General features: G+C 55.4%; 1 protein-coding gene across 4 annotated transcripts in view; it reads left to right on the top strand.

Moving 5' to 3' along the window:
* Nucleotides 1–20,251, top strand: part of CLPB (ClpB family mitochondrial disaggregase) — a 105,886-nt gene that overhangs the window by 65,179 nt on the left and 20,456 nt on the right. For all 4 annotated transcript variants that reach the window (XM_074572206.1, XM_074572207.1, XM_074572209.1 and 1 more), the window contains 3 exons: nt 6,443–6,557; nt 16,158–16,235; nt 19,406–19,461. In XM_074572206.1, the coding sequence (XP_074428307.1) occupies nt 6,443–6,557; nt 16,158–16,235; nt 19,406–19,461 (249 nt within the window). The remainder of the gene's footprint in view (nt 1–6,442; nt 6,558–16,157; nt 16,236–19,405; nt 19,462–20,251) is intronic.

Raw genomic sequence — 20,251 nt, 5'->3', positions numbered from 1 at the left:
GGCACGGGGAGGCCAGGTTTGCTCTTGGTTGCAGACTTGCCCTCTGGCATTGGGCGCCTCGGAGTTTGGTCTTTGGAATTTGAACTTAGACGCTGGAAACTTGAGGTTAAGGACTTGCTCACGAGTCGAGGATGAAGGTAATTAAAACGGTGTCGATTACTGCACTTAGTAGATGTGAATTAAACCGGCCAGGCAGTCACAGACTGGCAGGGGTGGGAATCACAGAATCACAGAATCACAGAATCTTCATGGTTGGAAAGGACCCCTAAGATCATCGAGTCCAACCAAACCCCCTATACTCTCTGCCACTAGAGCATGCCCTGAAGTGCCACATCTAGGCGTTTCTTAAACACCTCTAGGGATGGTGACTCCACCACCTCCCTGGGCAGGTCATTCCAGTGCCTGACCACTCTTTCAAGTGAAGTAATTCTTCCTGCTATCTAATCTAAACCTCCCCTGCCGCAGCTTCAGACCATTTCCTCTGGTCCTGTCATTATTCACCTGGGAGAAGAGGCCAACAGCCACCTCTCTCCAACCTCCTTTCAGGGAGTTGTAGAGGGCAAAGGGAAGGGACCTCTGGAGACCATCCAGTCCCACCCCCTGCCACAGCAGGGTCACCCAGAGCAGGTCGGAGATGGGTTTGGGATATCTCCAGAGCAGGAGACTCCACACCTCTCTGGGCAGCCTGTGCCAGGGCTCTGCCACCCTCAAAATGAACTTCTCCTTATTTTCTTCATTCCGGTTTGTGCCCGTTGCCCCTTGTCCTGTCCCCGGGCACCACTGAGAAGAGTCTGGCCCCATCCTCTTGCCCCCCACCCTTTAGCTCCTGCTGAGCATTGATGAGACCCCTCTCGGTCTGCTCTTCTCCAGGCTGAACAGCCCCAGGACTCTCAGCCTTTCCTCAGCACAGAGATGTTCCAGCCCCTCAGCATCTCCGTGACCCTTTGTTGTCCCCTCTCCAGCAGTTCCCTGTCCTTCTGGAACCGGGGAGCCCAGAACTGGACCCAGTGCTCCAGCTGTGGCCTCCCCAGGGCAGGGCAGAGCAGAGGGAGAGGATGACCTCCCTCCACCTACTGGCCACGCTCTTCTTAATGCCCCCCAGGAGACCATTGGCCTTCTTGGCCACCAGGGCACATGGCTGGCTCGTGGGCAGCTTGTTGCCCACCAGGACTCCCAGGTCCCTCTCTGCAGAGCTGGTCTCCAGCAGGTCAGCCCCAACCTGTCCTGGTGCGGGGGGTTGTTCCTCCCCAGGGGCAGGACCCTACACTTGCCCGTGTTGAACTCCATCGGGTTCCTCTCCGCCCAACTCTCTCGTTGAGTCTCTACTCAAGCTGCTGTACCAGCTGCGCTCACCCAGGGAAATCCATGCTGGAGCAGGGTTTCCAGGACCACATTCCCCAGTGCCAAACCTCTGTCCTAAGCAGGCGGACAGCCATCTTTCCTCCTGGGCTCTCCGGGCTCCATCACGGCAACAGAAAACCAGAGTGTGACACTCTGCATCGCCCGTGGCTTCTCTTATTATCGCCCGTGGCTTCTCTTGTTATCGCCCGTGGCTTCTCCTGTTAGCCAGAAACGCTGCTTGGTCGCTCGGACAGCTCTGCAAGGAAGTTTTAAGGAAGAAAAGTTGAGAATAAAATACTTGAAACCTTTAGGAGAAGGAGGTAAATGGTCCCTGGAGCCCAACATTGGCAAGGAAGCCTGCCCCTACGAAGAGCTGCCTTGGTTTTTACGCTTAACTAATGGATGGAGGAGAGAAGGGGAATATATATCTGTAGAGATGTTCCTGATGAAAATGATTGTACTTGTATATAAAACGTAAGGCAGTCGAGCCAGCTCGTGATGAATATTGCGCCGGGGGGGATCCGGTGCTCCCGGGGTTGCATCCACCCCAGTATCCGCATCCCACCGAGAGTCTTTGAGAATTTATTGCTCATTTTAATCACTGCCGGAGAATGAATTGGCGGAGCTATTACTGGGTGGGCACATCCCATAGATTTTATTTACATATCCTTGTGACAGAATAACAAGGAGTTTTCATATGTATTTTTAATTTATTTTGATTTCCTTTCTTCTTTTGAAAAAAAAAAAAAATAATAATTCTGTGCGTGCTTTCCCTCTGCTGAACCGCGCTCGCCTGGTGTTCAGGACTCTTGAGCTGGTTCCCGTTGCTGAACATTCCGATGAAATGCAGATACGCCGTGGTGTATCTGGGGCTAAAAGGAGGGGAGCAGCCCTCGAAACCAGTGTCTTTGGTGTGTAACTGGGAGGAGAGCAGCCCCGGGACTGGTCTCAGCGCCGCCCCGTTGGTCTTTGCCATTCATCTCCTCTTCCCCAGTGTACTGGGACCAGTCAGATCCATCCACTGGTCTCTCCTGGCTCCCTCAGTGGCTGCCAAAGGGTTTTTAAGGAGTGTTTCAGCCAGGATGAGGACACGGTTACCCTTTCCCCAGGCTCCCTTCCAGCAAGCAGCGGTGCAGGGACCTCCTGAACCGGAGCCCGCGGCCCCTTCGTCATATTGAATCGCCGTTGATGGACCCTCTAAAGAAAACAAACCTCCAGCTGTGGCTCAGGCCTGCTCTGCTTTTTCCATCCAGCCCATCCTCAGGTTGTTGGTTTAAGCATATTTTAGGAGAAAAATGTCTCTTTTGGTTGTTTGCGAAGCGTCTGCTCGTGAAGCCTCACGCAACCCTGTACGTAGAGTCCGGGCAGAACCGCCCTGCGGTGAAAGCTGGTTTTATGCATTCTGTAAACCCACAGTGTCTGCCCTTCCCACGGAAAAGCCCCTCTCCAGGTCTCCAAAGGCTGTCTGTTGTAGCTTAGGTACGTCCTGGGCATGTTCTGCAGTTATCTCTTATCAAAAATCAAGCATCTCTCCTGCTTTTCGCATCGCGTCCGAGTCCCTCTTAGCCCAGGTGAGCGCAGGAGTTGGGTCACCAACGCAAGAGCGGAGTGTTGCTCCCTCCGGCTGCTGGATTCCTCAATGCCAGTGATGGTCAAACGCAAACGGGGCCGAAATGTCCTGCAGAAATATCTGGCAGGAGCGAAACCCGGATCAGATGTGCTGCTCCATCTGGGCCTGAAATTGGGATAGCAGGGAGGAGGTGGGAGAAGCTGGATGCGTGTGGAGGGGGAATAATGGAATCATGGAATGGTTTGGGTGGGAAGGGACCTTAAAGGCCACCCAGTGCCACCCCCTGCCCTGGGCAGGGACACCTCCCACCAGCCCAGCTTGCTCCAAGCCCCATCCAACCTGGCCTTGAACCCCTCCAGGGATGGGGCAGCCACAGCTTCTCTGGGCAACCTGGGCCAGGGGCTCACCGCCCTCACAGCCAAGAATTTCTGCCCGAGATCTCAGCTCAATCTCCCCTCTTGCAGTGGAAACCCCTTCCCCCTCGTCCCATGGCTCCCCTCCCTCATCCAGAGTCCCTCCCCAGCTTTCCTGGAGCCCCTTGAGGGACTGGAAGGGGCTCCAAGGTCTCCGTGGAGCCTTCTCTTCTCCAGGCTGAACCCCCCCAACTCTCTCAGCCTGTCCTCCCAGCAGAGGGGCTCCAGCCCTCCCAGCATCTCCGGGGCCTCCTCTGGCCCCGCACCAACAGCTCCGTGTCTCTCCAGTGCTGAGGCCCCAGAGCTGGAGGCAGCACTGCAGGGGGGTCTCCCCCGAGCGGAGCAGAGGGGCAGAATCCCCCCCCTCGCCCTGCTGCCCACGCTGCTGGGGGTACGTGGAAGAGAAAGGAGTGGAAGTTTGTGTCTCATGTGAAATCCAAGATTAACGAGGCTTTCTGTTGCAGGTTTCATCCCAGATTGATCTACAATACATTTTTCTCAGTGGGTTTTTCTTTTTTTGATGTTTTTTGCTCAGTGTGGGTTGTTTTGGCTGCTCAGGATGCTCCAGCATGACGCGGCTGCAAGGTCCCTGGTGGCCCCAGAGCTCCGTGCAAGGAGATGGCACCTGGGAGGGCAGGTCTGTCCAGAACATTCCGAGCAGAAAGCCATAGTGGGGCAGCTCGGAAAAAGTACTGTAACTGGTGCTTTTTCCCCATACTGGTGCTTTTTCCCCATGAAAGGGACTTTCCTCCTACCCAGGGACTTTTACAATGTTGGGGTTTGAAGGGAGGGAGAAGGTGCTACAGAAGAGGGGTGTCCCCTTCTGCTCTTCATCTCATCATTTAGTGCTTAGAGACGTGGTTTAGTGGGTGGGTTTGTCAGTGTTGGGTTGATGGTTGGACTCGATGGTCTGAAAGGTCCCTTCCAACCTGGACAATTCCATGATTCCGTGATTCTGTCTCCCCACCACCCCGTAGCCCCACACCAATTGTTGGGTATCCCGACAGCACCCATCGCCTTCTCTGCGCCCGGAGAAAGGCAGACGAGGCGGGAGGGAGGACGAATTCCTTGAGATATAGAGGAAGACACAGATCTATGGCAGGAGCGACACGTTCAGCTTGGGGCTGTACGCGCAGCCTGGGGGCGATCCCTGTGGACACACCAGGCTCTATCCCCCTGGGATCCGCCGAGAAGTTATTGCGCCATGTGAGGCGTCAGAGCTGGTGGCATCTCTCCGTTACATGCGAGCCTGATGGCACCAGCCAAAATTGGATTTTTTGCTATTTATTTATTTTTAACTTCTGTCGGAGTCAGTGCTAGCCCAGGGAACACCACCAGCCTGGACGGGGGGTTTATCAGATCCAACTCCGGCAGCAGGATCCTGCTGCAGCTTCTCGTTTTGTTAAAGGAGTTTCCCCTTCAGGAAGGTGGTTTAAATAATGGGGACCTGTTACGTGCGTTAAATTGCTCACTCTGCAAACTCTCTTTGCTTTATGTGCTGTCCTTAGCCAAGGCCGTGGACACCTTATCATCTGCAGATAGTCAAACCGAACCTCCTTGGAGCCCCTCTGCTGGGGGGACAGGCTGAGAGAGTTGGGGGGGTTCAGCCTGAAGAAGAGAAAGCTCCACTGAGACCTTGGAGCCCCTTCCAGTCCCTCAAGGGGCTCCAGGAAAGCTGGGGAGGGACTCTGGATGAGGGAGGGGAGCCATGGGACGAGGGGGAAGGGGTTTCCACTGCAAGAGGGGAGATTGAGCTGAGATCTCGGGCAGAAATTCTTGGCTGTGAGGGCGGTGAGCCCCTGGCCCAGGTTGCCCAGAGAAGCTGTGGCTGCCCCATCCCTGGAGGGGTTCAAGGCCAGGTTGGCCGGGGCTTGGAGCAAGCTGGGCTGGTGGGAGGTGTCCCTGCCCAGGGCAGGGGGTGGCACTGGGTGGGCTTTAAGGTCCCTTCCCACCCAAACCATCCTGTGATTCTGTGATTTTGAAAAATAAGGCCTTGCCTATTCTACCTAGATTTGTTTTCCCACTCTTCACACATCTCCAATTCAAAGACTCCACCAACATCCCGCGGGAACGGGGGAGCATCACCGCCTCCTGCTGTGCACTCTGGGGCAGACAGACCCCGTCGCTCTGCAGGCAGACCCACGGCAGCGCGCAGGACCGCGCTGGAAAAAGCTCTTTTCTCAGGATATTTGCTTTCTTCCACCTCCAGCTCAGGAGGAGGCAGGACCTTTGAGAGCCAGAGACTCACACGCTGCTTCCACCCAGACCATTTTCTGGAGCTGAAGGCTGAGAGCGCACAGAGCCGTTCACAGACACCCGACACACGCACATCCCGAGATGCTCGGGGACGGGATACAGGCAGAATGGGAGCGGGTCTTATGGTGCAGTGACCTTCCAGAGGAAAGAGGACAAATCCAGCCCCTGCTCATCTGGAAAGAGGACAAATCCGGCCCCCGTTCAGCCTGGAGAAAAGGAGGCTGAGGGGAGACCTTCTCACTCTCTACAACTCTCTGAAAGGAGTGGGTAGCCAGGGGGGGTCGGTCTCTTCTCCCAAGGAACAGGCCATGGGACACGAGGAAACAGCCTCAAGTTGCACCAGGGGAGGTTTAGGATGGATATTTTAGTCCCTCCCCAGCTTTCCTGGAGCCCCTTGAGGGACTGGAAGGGGCTCCAAGGTCTCCGCGGAGCCTTCTCTTCTCCAGGCTGAACCCCCCCAACTCTCTCAACCCGTCCTCCCAGCAGAGGGGCTCCAGCTCTTGGATCATCTCCGGGGCCTCCTCTGGCCCCGCTCCAGCAGCTCCATGGGCTACCCCAGGCATCTCCCGGGGCTTCCATGGAGTGTGTCAGGACGGGGCAGGCTGGGACCACACGTGGGGCAAGTTACTGTGAGCCCTGGGAGAGATGGGGGCTTCTTCAGCCTCAGCAGCCCAGCCCTGCCATCCCTTCCGAAATAAATCTCCTCGGGGGAAAAATGGGACCCACGTCCTTCCCAGTGCCAGGGAGCAGACGGATACCCATGCAGGGCTTTGCAGTTCTTGGAGGGGGGAAACTGCATCCCCATTACTGCTGTTGTCACCCCAAAAAGCCTCTGATCCCACCGTTTGCTTCCCTCCCACAGTTCCAGGAGGAGCAGCGCCAGAGGGAAGTGGAGGAACGCCGGAGGTTTCCCCTGGAGCAGCGGCTAAAGGAGCACATCATCGGTCAGGAGAGCGCCATAGCCACAGTGGGAGCAGGTAGGACCCCCCGATCCTGGCTCCGAGCAGGTCACCGAGGTTGGGGGGGGGCTCGCGGTGGGATCTGGCAGGTCTTTCTCGGCTCTGAGAGAGGACACTCATCACCCAGGGGGGCCCGTTCCCGGCACAGCAGCACCGTCAGGTGCTTTCATCGTAGGTGCAAGGTCCCTGCGAGCCCTTCCGTTGGGGATGGTTTCACCCTGGGCCAAACCTGGTGGCTCCAAGGTCTAAGCTGGTCACTGAGATCCCAGAATCCCAAAATCCCAGGCTGGTAAGGGTTGGCAGGGACCTCTGGAGACCATCCAGTCCACCCCCCTCTCAGAGCGGGGTCACCCAGAGCAGGTTGGAGATGGATTTTTAATATCACCAGAGCAGGAGACTCCACACCTCTCTGGGCAGCCTGTGCCAGGGCTCTGCCACCCTCAAAATAAAAGAGTTTTTCCTCCTGTTGAGGTGGAATTTCCCATGTTCCACTTTGTGCCCGTTGCCCACCGCACGCCTCGGAGCACACACGCAGTTCCCAGCTGAACACCGGGGCTGACCGCAGTGACGCTTAAACACGGAGCTATCTATTTCCACGGCAATTTGTCTTAAGAACGTCGCTCGTTAACAACTCACGAGCCGTTTTGTACAGCTTGACCTACAGAAGGCCCTCACACACGGGCTGCTTTGGGGAATTTTTCCGTATCCCTTATGGATTTAGGGCTTTATTCCCCATGAAACCCAGGCCCGTGCTTCAGCCCCGCTTTCCTGGCCACGTGTGCCACAGCAGGCGACAGGCCACCGTCCTGTCACCGGCACCGGGAGCTTTAGCAGGACAAATACAGAGTGAGATTTCCCTGCTCCGCTCTCCTAAAGTCCCAACAGTCTGCAAACCAGGAGAACCCTCAACCAGAAGGGCCGTCTTTTGTGTGCCGCCGCCTTCAGGAGATTCTTCTTCCATGAATTTGTCGGAGTTTCCCTTGGACCTGCTGTAAAGTCTGTTCTCTGCGGCGTCCTTTGGCAGGGAGTTGCGCAGCTCGTTGAAGAAAGACACCCTTTTATTCATCTGAAATCTGCGATCCCGAGTTCTCGGGGTGCGTTTGGTGGTAAGAAAGCCAGGCTTTAGGGAAGGTGGGATGGATGATGGCTAACGGAAGGGCTGTTTGCCTCCCGAGCTCTTTCCATCCCCACCTTTCTGGAGGTGTTGCCGCTAAATACCCCCCATAACGTTAAAGCAGCGGCGCATCCCCGTGACGTTCCCTGCTGTATCCGTGAGCCCTTACGGACACCGGGATCTGCTGGATCCGCTGCCAGCGGGGAATGGGGCGGGAGGCACCGCCGTAAGAGCCTGCGCTTTAAAGCACGCTGCCTTCGCTGCTTCCCTTGGTTTTGGGTTGAAAAGCCGCGTTAGCGCTACAGATTTGGTAAAACCCGTGGTGGCTTGTGTCTGGGAGCCCGTTGCAATTAGCGCGAGCCCCGGGGTAGTTCGTTAGCTGGCGTTTCCTCGTCTGGGTCTTGCTCAAAGGAGGGTTCTGCTGCCTTTTTCTGGAGGCGGCTTTTTTCTTTCTTTCGCTGTTTAAAAATTAAAAAAAAAATAAATTAAATAAGCCCGGGGAATAAATGAGGAGCCTGGCCTCTGGTGGCTGCGGTGGAAGCGTACAAGTGGAGGAAAAGGGACTGGTTTTCATCAGAGCCGGGGATGGAGCTGGGGGGAAAAAACCAGACCGGCTTTTAGACGCGGGGGGCCAAAACCAGCAAGGCCGGGTGTCGGATGAGCCCAGGCGGTTGCTCCCCGGCGTAACTTCGTTAGGTTCAGCAATTAGGAGGAAAAGGCGTTGGGCATCTGGGGAGCGGAGGGGGGTGATGCCTGGCTGTCGGATGCCCTGGGAACTGCTGTTATCTCTCCCCGCAAACCTTGTTTTGCTCCTACCACCAGGGTTTGGGCAGCAGCATCCCCGCAGAGCCCGGCAAAGAGCCGGTACCCGCGTGTCCCCCCCACCCCCGGCTCCAAGCCACCCGCTGCCCCCCCTGCCCCTGCAGCCCAGCTCCCTCCGTCCTGGGCGACGGAGCTTTGCAGGGAAAAGAGAAGTTATTTGTGCCGGGTGGTTTTCCTGGGTGGGCGGCCTCCCAAAATTCGCTTTATTTTGTGCTGTAAGGAAGTGGCGAAGCCGGGCTGGGTTCGATTTGCCAACCCAAAGCCCAAAAGCCTCCGGATGCTGTTAATAACTCCTCGAACCCTTCCGTGCGTCCCAGTTAATGCCTGGAAATGGGATAGAGAGGTAAGACGGGGCTGAGGTCTGCGAGAAAGCCCGTAAATACACCCCCACGTCGGTGCGGGTAACAAAGGGGAGAAGTGGGAGCCTTGGAAGGAGCCGGCTCTGCCCGGCGCAGCCACCCTCTGCCTTCCCAGAGCGGCTCTGCCTGGGGGCAGCGGCTAATTGGGAAGCTGTGATTAATGGGCAGTGCCTGGTTCTGACACAGGTGGTGTTTCTGCACATTAAAGCGGCTGCCTTTATGGAGGCTCCTCTTATTGAATTATAGGGAATGTGCTTGATCCCCCCGCAGCCTCGGGATATCAGGCCACGAGGAGGAGGAGAGTCTCCGTGCCCTCCTCCCCCCCCTCCCCACCCCACCCCTTCTGCCCCATTTCGCTTGTTTTCTTTCAGGAAAGGGGGGTTTAGAGACGGGACTTGTTCTTTTCAAGCACTTCCCCATCTATTGTTTTGTTGTTTATTATATTCCCGGCTGGTTTTGCCTGCCGCATCGCCTCCTCCCCGGGGCCTCCCGTCCCGCGCTCCCTGGTGCGGTGTGTTGGCTCGGAGACTTTGCCGCCCGCCGCGTCCCGAGATTTACCGAGCCCGCCCGATACGGTTAATTTATAACCGCTGCCTTAATTGAATAATCCGATTTCACCCGTCACTCGGTGCCTGATCCAAACGGTCTCCAGAGGGGCTCAGCCCGGGATGCGAAGGGAACGTGGGCGCTGGGGTTCGCTGTGGGGTGGTGGGGAGGGACCGGGATGCTCGCATGGAGCTTGCCGCAGCCTGACATCTCTGCAGCAGAGGGAAGAAACCCTCCCTCTGCCCTTTAAATCGGAGCCCAGCTCCTCTCCGTCCTGCCACCCGGAGCAGGACGGGTGGTGGCAGGGCTGGTAAAAGGTTGGTGGTAATTAACCAATTAACCAGGGCATCTCCGAGGGTGCGGGATTGCTCCCGGCGCTGGGGCGGCGATGCTGGGAGGCGGCGACGTTCCCCCTCTGCGGGTGTTGGCTTCGTTTTAACAAAATCCCAATGAAATATTCCGTCTCGTAGCATGTCGGGAAGAAACAGGCAGGTCGTCGCTCCGATGGCAGCCGGGATGCTGCGGCCGGTTGATGAGAAGGGGAAGGTAAAAGGCTCGGGATGGTGTTTGCAGAGAACTCTCGGAAACCATCCTGCGCCCAGTTTGGTTCGGTCTCATCTGCCTTTTCACCGGAGGATGCGGAGGCACCAGGAGAAGCAGGGCATCCATCGTGGGGATCGACGGAAACCTTCTCCCATCTCGGGTTATAAACCAAAGGAGGGCCTTTTTTGAAAATATATATTTTTTTTTTTTTTGGCTTATGATCTCATACCCTAGATATTGTGCCGGAGAAAGAATACTTCTGTGTAGAGACACAGCGTTTGCCGGACAGTGGTCACGGAGAGGTGGGGGAGTCACAAACTCCACTTCCCACTGCTGGTTTTCCAAACCTTTTGGAGCGGAGTAACCTGTTACGGCTCTTCCTGAAGTCGAGTAAGGAGGGAGGAACGAAAATCCGTCCTCCTTCCTTGTTTATTTTTTAGTGCAGAGACTTGGAGTAAAGGGTAGTGCAGAAGATCTACTTTTTAATCATAAAGTTACGAATTTTGGGCACGCTGAGCAGTTATAATGTTGAAATCAGTTGGCATTCCAAAGCTGAAGGAAGATGGCTGAGCAGGAATGTCATCCTGCCCGGGTCCGAAGGGAATCGGGTTTATTTTGGGCAATTTAGGATCCTTTCCAAGTTGCGTATTTTGGCGTGTCGGGTCAGGCTTCGCAAGGGAAGAACTTTAGCCTAGTTTGAGGTTCATCCTCTTCCTCATCCCCGGCAGTGGGGTGGATGAGGAGTTCTTTGGGGTGCGGAGGAGCTGGGATGGGGGAGAGCGATGCCACGGACCTGGGGACGTCACCCCATGGTACCCTGAGCCCGGGCGGTCTGAGGAGCGCCGCCGAATGAATTGATTTGATAAATGGACATTTATTACGCTCACAAATTGGCTGAAACCAATTTCGGTCACATCAACCCCTGATAACTGCTCGGGTATTGATTTGTGTAAAGTAATACAGTGAATTTATCAGTTCAATAGCGAGCTGAAGGGCCTCTCGGAGACACCGCGCCACCGTTACGCCGTTACAGATGGACAAAATAAAGTGAGAGCAACTGCAGCGACGCGGGAAATGGCTCCGAAGAAGAAGGCCCAGGCGTCATCACCGGCCTCTTCGCTTGGACGCTGGCTCTCAACGTCTTAATGAAATTTCAGCAAAGCGGCGTGACCTACCTCCTTTTATTTCTTTACTTCTGCCATCCCCGCAGCTATGGGAGGAAGGGGAAGAGCTCTCCAAGAGGCACGAGCACCCATTTCTTGCGTGGCTTATGGATGGAGAGCGGTCAGTGTGGCCGGCAACTAAGAAGTGGATGCAAACCCCAACGTTGGTGTGCTCCTGGTTGAGTTTTCCATCCTTTGGACCGGCCCTGATGTCCTGCCCTGTCCCAGGATGGCATCTGTGTTCCTCTTGATGAAGCCAAACTGTGCCATGGCCAACCTAGAAGAGCTTTCTGTGGCGGTGGCCACAAGACCTGGGGTTTTGGTGGCCCCTCTCTGGTGACAACCAGAATTTTTTAGGTTTTCCAAACCTTCAGGAGCGCCGAGGCCAGGCTGCGTGCTAGAATATCGCATTATTTTAAGGCTGCTTGTAGAAAAGGTTTTGCCCTTCATCACTCCGCCGACCTAACTAACGACCATCAACACCTTCCAGCTGGGATCTCCCACTCCGTCACTTTACGGTAGTTTTTACGGGGTGGTTTATATCCCTGGCGTCGGCTATGAGTGAGACGAGCGGTTACCCATAAAGTCGGGTATCTCCCTGCAGAGGGGAGTGAAAAAAGATCGCACTTAACCTTGCAGCCTCCGGACCATCGAACACGCTGACCCCTGTGAGTGGTCACTCCGCGCCCCGAAGCAAAAGCTGATTACCTTTATTATCTTAGCCCAGAGAGCTGCAGAAATTGTCGGCGGTCGGGTTATTCCCCATCCGTTTTTATAAAATATAACCAGCCCGGCTGTTTGACCTTCAGGTTTTGCTGCGGTAAAAGGGCAGCATCGGGGACGGGATGCCCTCAGAGATGGGCTGGGACATCTGCCCGGAGCCCGAGCGGAGACAGCGGGCAGGGCGAGACAGGGCCAGGCCCGCAGTCTGGCTCTACGCCCTGGCTAATTAAGCCTTGACGAGAATCAGGACTTATTAGCGTGGCTACGGCACTGGGTAATGCATCTCCATGGTGTCCAGGTAGAAACTGGTGCATCCTTGCGGCGCTGGGGCTCGAGTCCCCGCTAACTTCACCGTCCTCTTTCATTGAGTAAAACGCCTCTGGATTTTAAGGTTAAATTGGGCTTTTTTGGCTGTTTGGGCTGACCCCCTGCGTAGCGCAGCGACGCAAGCCTTCATCCCCTGTCTGAGCCACCACCACCTTTGAGGAAGACCCCGGTCTTTCACTGCAGGGCCTAGGGATTCAATCACGCTCCTCTTCGTTAGCGGCTGCAACGGTTAATCGCCCTCATTATTAAAAAACATTCTGCCTTATTTCTAGCTTGAATTCATCCGGAGCATGTTCGTTTCGTCCGCTGGATGAGCAAGTTGTGTGCGTTCTTGAGATGCTCAATGACTGTGGTCAAGCCGACCCTCAAACCTCTCCTCGTTAACCTCGTTAATCTCCTTGGCAGATTGATTTTCCTCTTGCGGTTTTCAGGCTGCCTTGAGTTTTTGCACTTGTTTTCCTCATCCTCGCCAGATTCCACCCCGTCCCAGTCTCCCCAGTACAGCCACCGGCCGCCTGCAGGTCTTCTCCAACAGGAGCAGCTCCCAGAGCTTCGTGGCCAATTCCCGTGCAAAGAAGCCGAGCTAAAAAGCAAAATTCTTCAACGTTACTGAAAATGACTCTTTTACCTCAACTCCTCGGTGGGGCTCTGCACCATCCGGCTGCGGGGACGTCTCAACATCTTCCCACCGCATCTCCCGCGGGCAGGGGCAGTGTTTCCCCCCCAGTCTGTAGCCTACGGTGTCCAGCTTCTTTTTACACGCAAAATGGAAATATTTATTAAGTATTTCCCATATCGGTTTGCTCTTCCTGCGGGAAGACCTCTTCACGTGGCCCAGTTAGGGTGCCTTTTCTTAGGGGTCTTTTTATTTTCCCCACCAAGCGGAGGGGTTTTGTGGACTGGCTTTCTTTTTGAGGTTGAATTTCAGAATTCCCCAATTCTACCGGTTACTCTTACTCTCTCCTGCCAGCTCCAGGGAGAAAACAAATCCGCAGTCTCCCCGGTTGGAGACAGGGGCATCTGCGAGCTGAGGGATGGGGACAGAGGCTCGGTCCCAGGCTGCCTTTTGGGGATGGGAGGCAGAAAAAAGAGAGGAGACGCCGTTTTATTCCTGTCTTTGCTGTGGACGCCACTGAAAAGCAGCGAACGCGGAGCTTTGTGGTTCTACTCGCGCAGCGGCGCGTAAAGAGCTTTATTTGAGAAGCGCAGGTGAGCTGCGGGTCTCTGAGTGATTCCCCTCCGTTCTTCGTGCTGCCTCCGATGCTGCGATTTGGTTCTTAGAATCAGAGAATCGTAGAATGTGTTGGGTTGGAAGGGACCTCTAAAGGCCACCTAGTCCCACCCTGCAGTGAGCAGGGACATCTTCAACTAGACCAGGTTGCTCAGAGCCTCATCAAGCCTGGCCTTGAATGTCTCCAGGGATGGGGCCTCCACCACCTCTCTGGGCAACCTGGGCCAGTGTCCCACCACCCTCATGGTGAAGAACTTCTTCCTAACGTCTGATCTAAACCTGTCCTGCTTTACTTTAAAACCCTTCCCCCTCATGCCATGGCTCCCCTCCCTCATCCAGAGTCCCTCCCCAGCTTTCCTGGAGCCCCTTGAGGGACTGGAAGGGGCTCCAAGGTCTCCGCGGAGCCTTCTCTTCTCCAGGCTGAACCCCCCCAACTCTCTCAGCCCGTCCTCCCAGCAGAGGGGCTCCAGCCCTCCCAGCATCTCCGGGGCCTCCTCTGGCCCCGCTCCAGCAGCTCCGTGTCTCTCCTGTGCTGAGGCCCCAGAGCTGGAGGCAGCACTGCAGGGGGGTCTCACGAGAGCAGAGCAGAGGGGCAGAGTCACCTCTCTGGATCTGCTGGCCACGCTTTTTTTGATGCAGCCCAGGATGCTGTTGGCTTTCTGGGCTGTGAGCACACATTGTTCATTCACGTCCAGCTTTTCACCCACCAGGACCCCCAAGTCCCTTTCCGCAGGGCTGCTCTCTGTCACCTCATCCCCCAGCCTGTATTGATAACGGGGGTTGTCCTGACCCAAGTGCAGGACCTTGCACTTGGCCTTGTTGAACTCCATAAGGTTTGCTCGGGCCCACCTCTCCAGCTCGTCCAGGTCCCTTCTTCTACCGTAAAAATAGCGTAGGTTAGCGTTCTTGGGCATCTTGCCCATTTTCTGCCCTCTTTCGAACGTAATGCACCACATCTTCGGTCTCGCTGATGTCTGGCAGCTGCCCCACACCCTCAGAAGAGGACGTTGGCAGGTCCCTGGTTCGCTGGAGCCTCCCCTTCATCTCCAGCACCGCGCGGTTTCAGTTCCTGTCCATTCTTACAAAACACGGCAAAACCCTTTACCACGCGCACCAATCCATATGGGAAGAATAACACTTTTTAAGAGCTGTAACGCAGGCCGTGTTTAAATACTGCAGATAAATCAGGAAGACTGAAGTGTGAGCATCTCTGAACAAGGAGCTGGAAATTCCGTGTATGGCGGTGGTGAAGGCAGGAACGGAGATGTGGGGAGCTCTCTGCAGCCTTGCACCACCTCACTTTGCTGTGGAGAAATGATTGGGGTTGGAAGGGACCTTAAAGACCACCCAGTGCCACCCAGAGACACCTCCCACCAGCCCAGGTTGCTCCAAGCCCCGTCCAACCTGGCCTTGGACACCTCCAGGGACAGGCGATGGGACAAGAGGAAAGAGCCTCAAGTTGCGCCCATGTCCCTCAGCACCACGTCTGCCCGGCTTTTAAATCCCTCCAGGGATGGCGACTCCACCACTGCCCTGGGCAGCCTGGTCCAATGCGTGACAACCCTTTCGGGGAAGAAATTTTTCCTAATATCCATCCTAAACCTCCCCTGGCACAACTTGAGGCTGTTTCCTCTTGTCCCATGGCCTGTTCCTTGGGAGAAGAGCCCGACCCCCCCTGGCTACCCCCTCCTTTCAGGGAGTTGCAGAGAGCGAGAAGGTCTCCCCTCAGCCTCCTTTTCTCCAGGCTGAACACCCCCAGCTCCCTCAGCCGCTCCTCACCAGACTTGTGCTCCAGACCCCTCACCAGTACAGAGCTAGACTTGCACCACTTCAGAGCTTTTGTGGCCTTCAGTCGCCTCCCACTTTCCATTCACATGTGAGAAATAACGCATAAAACTCCTAAAACCTGCTTTTTGGCAGAAAGGTTGCACCCACGAGCTGGCAAGGCGGTGTGACTCTCGCATCCTCCCCTTGCAATCCCCCATCCCTCATCCCTTCCTCCCTCTATCCCTCCCTCCATCCCTCTGTCCCTCTCTCTGTCCTTCCATCCATCCCTCAACCCCTCCATCCCTCAACCCCTCCATCCCTCCCTCCATCTCTCCAGCCCTCTGTCCATCCCTCAATCCCTCCATCCCTCCCTCTGTTCCTCCATCCATCCCTCCTTCATCCACCCCTCCCTCCATCCATCCCTCCATCCCTTCCTCACTCCATCCCTCCTTCCATCCCTCTTTCCATCCCTCCATCCCTCTTTCCATCCCTCCATCCCTCCCTCCACCCCTCCATCCATCCATCCACCCCTCCATCCATCCATCCATCCATCCATCCATCCATCCTTCCCTCCATCCATCCCTCCATCCCTCCATCCATCCCTCAAACCCTCTGTCCCTCCCTCCATGCCTCCATGCCTCCACCCATCCATCCATCCCTCCATCCATCCCTCCATCCCTCCGTCCATCCATCCCTCCCTCCACCCCTCCATCCCTCCATCCCTGTCCCCCCCTCCCCGCCGTCTCCCTGGCAACGCTGAGTGCACATCCTGGAAAACTTTATCCGAAATCTGCTCCGGGCATCTCTCCAAATCCATGCTAACCTGATTAGGTGTCTCTGGGGCCTTGCCTGGCTAATCAAATTAGAGAGCACTAATGGCAGCGAGGACTTTGAGTGGGCAGAAAGCAGTAAAACACAGTGTGTACTTAGTGATAATTATACTTGCTTTTGTGTCATTGATTTATATGCCTTCCCCCCCCTTGCCCCCCCCTCCTTTTTTGTTTTCCCTGTCTTTCACTGCAGCTATCCGGAGGAAGGAAAATGGCTGGTACGACGAGGAGCACCCGCTGGTCTTCCTTTTCTTGGGCTCGTCTGGAATAGGTACAGCCGGGGTTTGTGGTGAGAGGGATGGAGAGGTGGGATGGAGTGGGGGCAGCTCACCGTGCACCCCACCCCCCGCCCTGCCCACAGCACTTCACAGAATCACAGAATGGTTTGGGTGGGAAGGGACCTGAAAGCCCACCCAGTGCCACCCCCTGCCCTGGGCAGGGACACCTCCCACCAGCCCAGCTTGCTCCAAGCCCCGTCCAACCTGGCCTTGAACCCCTCCAGGGATGGGGCAGCCACAGCTTCTCTGGGCAACCTGGGCCAGGGGCTCACCGCCCTCACAGCCAAGAATTTCTTCCCAAGATCTCAGCCCAATCTCCCCTCTTGCAGTGGAAACCCCTTCCCCCTCGTCCCATGGCTCCCCTCCCTCATCCAAAGTCCCTCCCCAGCTTTCCTGGAGCCCCTTGAGGGACTGGAAGGGGCTCCAAGGTCTCCCTGGAGCCTTCTCTTCTCCAGGCTGAACCCCCCCAACTCTCTCAGCCCGTCCTCCCAGCAGAGGGGCTCCAGCCCTCCCAGCATCTCCGGGGCCTCCTCTGGCCCCGCTCCAACAGCTCCGTGTCTCTCCTGTGCTGAGGCCCCAGAGCTGGAGGCAGCACTGCAGGGGGGTCTCCCCCGAGCGGAGCAGAGGGGCAGAATCCCCCCCCTCGCCCTGCTGCCCACGCTGCTGGGGATGCAGCCCAGGCTGCGGGGGGGTTTCTGGGATGCCAGCGCACGGTGCTGGCTCATGTTGAGCTTCTCATCCACCAGCACCCCCAAGTCCTTCTCCTCAGGGCTGCTCTCCAGCCATTCTCCGCCCAGCCTGGATCTGTGCCTGGGATTGCTGTGACCCAGGTGCAGGCCCTTGCACTTGGCCTGGTTGGACTTCATGAGGTTGGCAGGGACCCACCTCTCCAGCTTTTCCAGGTCCCTCTGGATGGCATCCCGTCCCTCCAGCGAGTCGACCGCACCGCACAGCTCGGTGTGGTCGGCAAACTCGCTGAGGGTGCACTCGATCTCACTGCCCATGTCACCGACAAAGACGTTAAACAGCACTGGTCCCAGTACTGACCCCCGAGGAACCTGAAACACGGGTGAAGGGTGCTGCCGTCATCCTTCCAGCCGGGCACCCAGTCCCTGGTCCCTCAGTGCACTCACCGCCCACATCCCCTGAATCATCCCAGGCACCGTCCGCCCTCCCAGCACCAAAAAGGGGCAGTTTTCGCCATAAAAGTGGGATTTTGAGAGCAGGCCTACCTCCCCGGGCTGGGGGGACAGTAGATATCTCCGCTCGTCCTGCTCCTGCAGGCCAGGGCTGCTTTGTCACGACGGCATTTTATTGACACCGATAATATTTGTCCTCCAGCACAATCAAATGCAACACGACAGCTGATCACGAAATGAGCAAAGTGACTTTTACTCAGGGGAAAAAAAAAAAAAAAAACAAAAAAAAAAACCACCAAAAAAAAAAAAAACAAAACACAAAACAGCTTTAAAGCAACTGAGCCGTGACATTTGAAACAACCTCGGTGCTTGTCGTGCTTCTCCCGGGAATCCCGAGGAAGGTGGCCATGCCGGAGGGGTTAAGGCACCGGGACGCACTCCAGGATTCCTCTAAACCAGTTGCTATAAAGCTGTGTAAAACCAGTAAGAAAGGGGTTTTGAGACTCCTCCGCGCTGCTTCCAGCAGGTCTGAAGGCCGGGGGGTGGAAACCCTCCGCTCTCCAACGCCGGGTGTTTCTGACAGGGGTGGGGGGGGGGGGGGAGGTGTTTTTTTGGATTTCTTTTGCGAAAAATGACTATTGAAATGAGACAGCAAAGCGGCGGAGAGCTTTTATTGTGGCAGATGGGTGTTTTGTAGAGGGTCTCGAGGTGACAGCAATCTGAAAGCCCAAATATGTGCAAAATAAAACATCTTCAGTAGATTTCAGTAGGTTCCCAGGGCAGTTCCACACTTTAAAGCCCCATTTCTATATCGGTGTGTACGTACGATACGTGTAAGTGCACACGCATATACCTGTATCTTACGTCCCAAGTCACCAAAGCTCCAACTGAAGCAAAATGCTGAATTTTGGCAGGGATTTTAATCCGCTGGTGCAGGCTTCCCAGCAGAGTCCTGAATTCCCGTTTTGCCGGTGATCGAATTACAGGATCCTGCGGATCCGACCCCCGACGTGGGGCTGGGGCATGTGGAGTACTCCAGTAAGGCTGTCCTTTTGGGTTTTTTTAGCTCGTTTGGTTTTTAAGACACGGGGTTTTTTTATTTCTGGCAAGTCCATCTGCCCACTCCCTGTCCCGGCATGCCGGAGGGTTTATTTTCCCGAGCGTGGTTGAATATAACGTGGATATCTGGGTAGCTGATGGGCTTCGGATGGGTGTTCACCCACGGAGCATCCCTGAGAAAACTGGGGAGCCCAAACCAGCCACATTCTGCACCCGATAAACCCACTAAACCCAACGGGGAAGCCCCAGCTTTGCCGGAGACGGGGATTTTCCCTGGCCCTGCCTGTTTAATGATGGTTTTTCCCTGGGATGAAGGACAGGATCCAGCTTTCCGTGAGCTGGAGTGTCTGTTTCCCCGTGTCAGCGTGGATCTGCCCCGTTACTGCGGGGTCCTAATCCAAGCATTTTATGACAGTTGCCGTATATAAATATATATATATATATATATATATATATATATATATATATATATATATAAAAAGAAGGAAAGGATATCCCACTTCCCTGAAATTCTCTATCTAGAGAGGAAAAGACATTGCGCACGGAACTGGGAATATGGGGAGAGAATGTGGCAAAAAAAACAATGATCTAACCCCACCTTTTCTAGGGGGAAAAACATAGCAATTTCTCTGCCCATCATGTATTCCGTCAGCTATTAAATGGCAATTGAATAGCAAAAATAGCAAAAATAGCAATAATAGCAAAAATAGCAATAGCAAAAATGGCAAATTTCGCTGCCCATCATGTATTTAATCCGCTATTAAATATTTAACAGCCATCAGCTATTAAAACTGAAGCACGCTGCCCAACCCCTGCTGCTGCCCGTCCCGGCACCCTGGCAGGGTGTTATCCTGGGCATCCCTCTTCCCGAGCAGGGATTTTGCAGGAAAAAAAATGCACGTTTTGGTTACGGGGGTGGACCAGCCGGGTTTAACACGAGTCTTTTCTTCTCGTCTCCGGCACAGGTAAAACCGAGCTGGCCAAGCAGACGGCCAAGTACATCCATAAGGACGTCAAAAAGGTAACGCCGCTTCCCCGCAGCGTTTTGCCCTCGGGGTGCTGTCGGTAACGGGAGGGAGGGTAGGTTCTTGGTGGGGGTCGTGGTCCGGCATTGCTGCGGCACGTTCAATTCATCCATGGGAGAGAAACGTGGGGTCTGAGCGTGTGCGGGACCAGGAAGGGGCTTCTGCTGCCTTAAAATGAACCCGTGAAGGTCCCCGTCTGTGTCACCGGAATATTTGAATTGTAAAAATGCAAAGGGGTTTGACCGCATCCTGCGTTCCCCGCCGGATGCTGCTCTCGTTTGGACATCCTGTGTGGGGAACATAATTTTTTTTTTTTTTGCCTCCGTTATTAATAGCACTGTAAATTCTTAGAAGGATAAAACTCTGAAAATTGGGTGTCCGTGTCCCACTTCGCACATTGTGCCAGTGCGGACGGGGCAGATGGCGGCTTCGGTTTCGTGCCTGGCTGAAATGTTTGGGATCCAAAGGGCAGAGGCTGTTGGCGTGGCTGAGTTTGTTTTCCACCTGACAGCATTTAGCGAAGATGGGTTAGAGTTATTTCTGGGCGGTGGGGGGTGGTTCAGGGATCACAGAATTGTAGGGGTAGGAAGGGACCATCCAGTCCCACCCCCTGCCAGAGCAGGGTCACCCAGGGCATGTTGGAGACGGGTTTGGGATATCTCCAGAGCAGGAGACTCCACACCTCTCTGGGCAGCCTGTGCCAGGGCTCTGCCACCCTCAAAATGAACTTCTCCTTATTTTCTTCATTCCGGTTTGTGCCCGTTGCCCCTTGTCCTGTCCCCGGGC

This window comes from Larus michahellis, chromosome 1 (genome assembly GCF_964199755.1).
Source record: "Larus michahellis chromosome 1, bLarMic1.1, whole genome shotgun sequence".
In the NCBI taxonomy this organism is placed as follows: domain Eukaryota; kingdom Metazoa; phylum Chordata; class Aves; order Charadriiformes; family Laridae; genus Larus; species Larus michahellis.
This window is presented reverse-complemented; position numbering and strand designations above follow the sequence as displayed.